At 36.7% G+C, this 4,976-nt stretch overlaps 1 protein-coding gene across 1 annotated transcript; it reads right to left on the reverse strand.

Moving 5' to 3' along the window:
- Positions 1 to 882: 882 nt before the first annotated feature.
- Positions 883 to 1,320, reverse strand: LOC142615939 (uncharacterized). Its single transcript, XM_075788841.1, has one exon. The coding sequence runs from the start codon at positions 1,318 to 1,320 to the stop codon at positions 883 to 885; it is 438 nt and encodes a 145-aa protein (XP_075644956.1).
- Between the last annotated feature and the right edge of the window lie 3,656 nt (positions 1,321 to 4,976).

The raw sequence follows: 4,976 nt of genomic DNA on the forward strand, positions 1-4,976 counted from the left end.
CACCATTTGTTATACTGCTAAGACGACGAACAATATATGATGAGGAAATTTACTTATTTAGTTATCTAGTTGTGGATACGCCCCTAACACGACGAGTAGAGTAATAGTGCCCACTGGTTGTACTTTTATTCCTCCAAATCCAACTAAGAGTGAATTCACTGGATGAAGTTAATCTCGTCCAAGCCTCATCTGTTGGACGGCGGGGTAATATAGGATATCTGCTAAACTCCCATTATCTATTAGCACCTTTCTAGTCATGTAGTCTGCAATGAGCAAGGTCACAACAATTGCATCGTTATGTGGATGATGGACCCTTCTAGCATCCTAGTCCGTGAAGGTGATAGCTTGCTCATCTGCTCCCTTCGTCCTTGGTGGTCGTCCAGAGAGCTGGACGTTCTATACCACCTTCAAGTAGGTCTTCCTTGACTTGGAAGATTGGCCTACTAAAGTTCCTCCTACAATAACTCTTATTTCTCCAAGTGGGGGCTGTGATGGCTCTTCTACCTTTCCCTTTAACTTCTCATCCTTATGATCTCGTCCAAAAAAATTTCTCAACTTTCCCTGCTTGATGAGATTCTCAACCTGTTGCTTCAAATCATAGCACTCGTCTGTGTCATGCCCATGGTCTCTCTAGAAGTGACAATACTTGTTCTTATTGCGCTTATTAAGATCTCCCTTTTTCTTCTCCAGCCACTTCAAGGATGGTTCATTCTTGATTTGCATAAGCACTTAATCAAGTGGAACGTTCAAGAGCATGTAATGTAGGCTTCTTCTTGAAGACAAATCTGCCTTCATGTTGTCTTTATCCTTCTTCTCTCTCGTCCAGGTCTTCTTTTGACGAGGGTATTGTTCAATGTGACGTGGAAGCTCCGCTTTAATCCGTTACGCTTTCTTTATCTTCTTGGCAATGATCACATCTTCCGTATTCATAAAGCTTTGGGCTGAGTGGACGAGTTCAGCCATGGTCTGTGGTTCTTGTTCATAGAGCTTGTGGATGAATAGATCTGAATTGACTCCATTGTGGAAGGTTGCCAAAAGCAGCTTATCATCCATCTCATCCACAGTCAAAGCTTCCCTGATGAAGCGGGTGATGAAGGACTGCAAACTTTCATTATCTCCCTGCTCTATAGTCAATAGGCTGGATAAGGAATGCTTATGCCTTTGACCTTTAATGAAGCTATTGACGAACAACTTACTCAGCTCTTCGAAGGAACTAACAGTACTTGGAGGTATCTTACTAAACCACACTCGTGCTGGTCCCTTAAGGGTGGTTGGGAAGACCTTACACATTATCTCGTTCGGAACCCCTTGAAGGTGCATTGTAGTCTTGAAAATAGAAATGTGATCACATGGGTCACACATTCCATCATATGAATCAAACGTAGGCATCTTAAACTTGGAAGGTAGGAGATGACTATTGATGGACGTTATGAAAGGGGAATTAGTTTGATGAACTAAGTCATCTACATGATTTGTCATTCTCATATTTTCTCTCATCTCGTCCACGAATCTCCTTATTTGATCCATCTACTTTTCCAAGTGTGGCACCCTACGTGAAGCAGTACCCCTTGAGTGATTCTCGTGCTCAATATTTGCTTTTTCTCTATTTTCTTGGCTTTGAGCTTGCCCTTCCACACATCGTTCATGACGTTGCCTTCTTTGATTGATCTCCCGAGTCAACTCTTGATTTTGACGAGTTAACTTTGCCATGACGGCTGCCATAGACTGTATTTGTGGACGGAAGGCAGTTTCACAATGGGTGTAGACTGTTGAGCACGATTAGGGTGGTTGGAAGCATTTCCAGTCTCTTGGTGACCTGGACTAGTGGCCATTGACCTTGTCCAGACCATACAACCTTTTGTCAAAGAAAGATAAATTGCAAAACACAAATTTAACTTTCCCACAGACAACGCCAACTAATGATGCATAGAAAATCAGTAAGCTGAATACTCTGGGTTTCAATGGGTTTGTGGTTGCTTGGAAGGCCTGCCAAGATAGAAACACAAAATCAAAGGTGACCAGGGTGAACCGGCCAAGAACCCTCTGATGCTTAAGTTACTTTTCTCTCTAGAACTCAAGAATTCCAACTTTAGGAGTGGTGGAAACTTACCTTCATTTGATATGGATGAGTCCTTTTATAGTGAGCTTTGGAGTGGTTGCTTGTTTAGTAACATCCTCAACAGGGATGAAAGTTAGAAGGTTTAGACTTAACTTCCACAACTGCTATGGAAGTTAGAAGGTTCAAAATTAATTGAGATTCTGCAAATGCATAGACCTAACTTTTCTGATTTGATTAGTCCTACATCTTCAATTGCACCTATACAACAAGATAGATTTGCATTATTGATCCAATCCGTTTATTTTTCAGTTACATCCAATTAAAGCATAATGATTACAAATGCAATCTAAGAAAATATCAGTGCAATCCTCAACTTTTTCCTTTCCTTGTGGTGTATAACTAATAATTTCTTCATAAAATTTCATTAAATTTAATTGAGAAAGTAATAAATTAGGGGTATTTGCTAATTTTTCAAACAAAGAGAAGTAAAGTGACCGGTTTCAAAGATAAATGTGGGGAATTGTGAACTACTCTAAATATGAATGGGGGAAATGCTTTCCCCCTTTTTTTTTCTTTTTTTCTTTTTATTTTTTTAATTTGGGTTGCAATAGACTTTTGAGGTGCTGAGGTTGGTAACATATGCTTATAACCTACTTAGACAATTAAAGTGGTTAAATGTACAATCTAATCGCTAGGGTGGAATAAGAGGTTAATTGTTTTTTTTTGTTTTTTTTTTTTTTTTTACAAGATAGAATTTCTACTCTAGCCTAATCTAAGTGTATATGTGTGTGAAGTTCCCTCCTGGAGACTTGAACCCCGGCCCTTACCCCCCACACCCCACAAGCACTTATAATATTTGTAGAGTGACCATCGCACCAAGGGTGTGCAGTGGTAGGAGGTTAATTGTTGGTTTGTCCACATTTTGTAATGATCATTAGGGTGCCACTTGTCCCTTGGATTATAGGACGTTGCCAACCACCACAGTTTGGTAGCCATCTAACTTTGTCCGACATAGATTGGGATTTCCTCAGAAATCAATACAACCCTTCCTATCATGCTACCTGGTTCTTCCCCATACAAATCACCACTTTTTAGTTTTTACTCTTTTAAAACAAATTATCTTTTTTCCAATCTTTGTAGAAATTCTTTTTTTTTTTTAATGAACTTTATCAATTTGTTTTTTCTTTAGCTAGACCTTAATGGTTCTGAAATTAAAAGGCAATATTGATATTGATACCAAAGGAATCAATTTTGTACCAAAGGCAGTTTCAACTTGGCTAAGGAAACAGAATATTTCAATATTGGTTAATACCAGTGTATTGTCATGGGATTATCTCTTTATATACATGTGTGTGTGTTTGTATTTATTTATGCAAGTATGAATTTATTAATTTTTATGTTTATCAACATAACATTTTAAGTCTACATATTTTATAAGCCTAAAGATTAGCTTAAATACATTAACTAATTCCATAAAAAATACATTAACTAATATATAAACTTAATTAAACATGTTTTTTTTTTTTTTTGAAGAGTTCAAAATTATAATTGTTTTCTAAATTTTTTTTTTATTTTATCAGCCAAAATGCTAACACCAGCTAAAACACACAAAAGGACAAAACATACACACCTAAATACTGTACGTAAATCTTGCCTCATCCAAAATATGCCTAATACAATTGATATAGGTAGGTACAATTCAACATTTTTCCCAATACACTTTAGAAGAGTACCAATACCGGTTCAATGGCCGGTCAGTGGCAGAGGTATGTTGGGGCTAGGGGGCCCCCCCCCCCCCCCCCCCCCCCCCCCACTAGCTTTTTGAAAATTTCAGTTACAACCTTAATAAAATGATAAATTATAACTAAATTGTATGTAAATTCAATTTCTGGCCCCTCCTAGAATTTGAGGAGTAAAAAATGATACCCAAAAAAGAAAAAAAAAGAAAAGCCATTCCTTTGCTCATTAGCTCCTCCATTATTTTTGGGGGTAAATCAGCCCCTCAAATCAAAACACCAAAAATATCTATAACAAATCCCCAAACTTGAAATTTATCAGTTGAAGACTATCAGTTTGGTTATTTAAAAAAAAAAACCTGGATAAAATGAAAAAAAATCCCTTCTCCACTCTTCAACGACTTAACAATCTGCTTTGTTGTTGTTGTTGTCCGCTCCGCTCCGCTCCAACCTCCAGTAAATCTCTCTTCCCTTTTCTCTCTATTTTGCTTTGTTATCTTCTGAGATTTCCCCTGTTTGGTAAAGTCTCTCTATTTTGTTGAAATAGTGTTTAATTTGTTAGTGCTTGTAGATGACGCCACTGCATCAGTTCATGTTTGATTAGTGACTTATAACTGGAACCTTTTTCTAATATGTTATATTATCTATTCTTGATTGAATATTTTCTGTTATATTTAATTTGATAACAATGGTTACTGTTTATTTCATTGATCCTCTCTTAAAATATGTTTATATTTGACAAAGTAGTATGTGTAATTTTGCTCCAAAAAAAAGTAGTATGTGTAATTATTGAATGATTGTTTAATTGTGTATAAAACAAATAGGCTACTATAAAATTTAATTCAAGATCAATTATAAGTAGTTTTAGTTCCATAAAAAAACTTAGAACACAATTTTTTAAGAAGTTTATCAATTGTACTAATTAGCTTGGCCCCTCCTAAACAAGTTCCTTGGCTCCACCACTGTGGCCGGTAAGATATATTTTTCCAGTAAGACTAGCACTGGTACGGTATTGACTTCCCTAATTGATAATCCTTCATTATTCAATTCCTGAGCCTAAAAGATGCTGCATTTGCCAAATCTTTCTGAGGCAACTATTATTCATTCACAAGATGCTCTTTCTTAAGGCTGCTCTCAAGCTACCTTTTTCTCGAAGATTTGTCATTTACAAGTCAACATTT

This window comes from Castanea sativa, chromosome 11 (assembly GCF_040712315.1).
Source record: "Castanea sativa cultivar Marrone di Chiusa Pesio chromosome 11, ASM4071231v1".
Lineage (NCBI taxonomy): Eukaryota > Viridiplantae > Streptophyta > Magnoliopsida > Fagales > Fagaceae > Castanea > Castanea sativa.

Bases quoted from the DNA above. Each gene is read 5' to 3' on its own strand.
- LOC142615939 (XM_075788841.1), bottom strand. From the start codon at position 1,320: ATGCACCTTCAAGGGGTTCCGAACGAGATAATGTGTAAGGTCTTCCCA.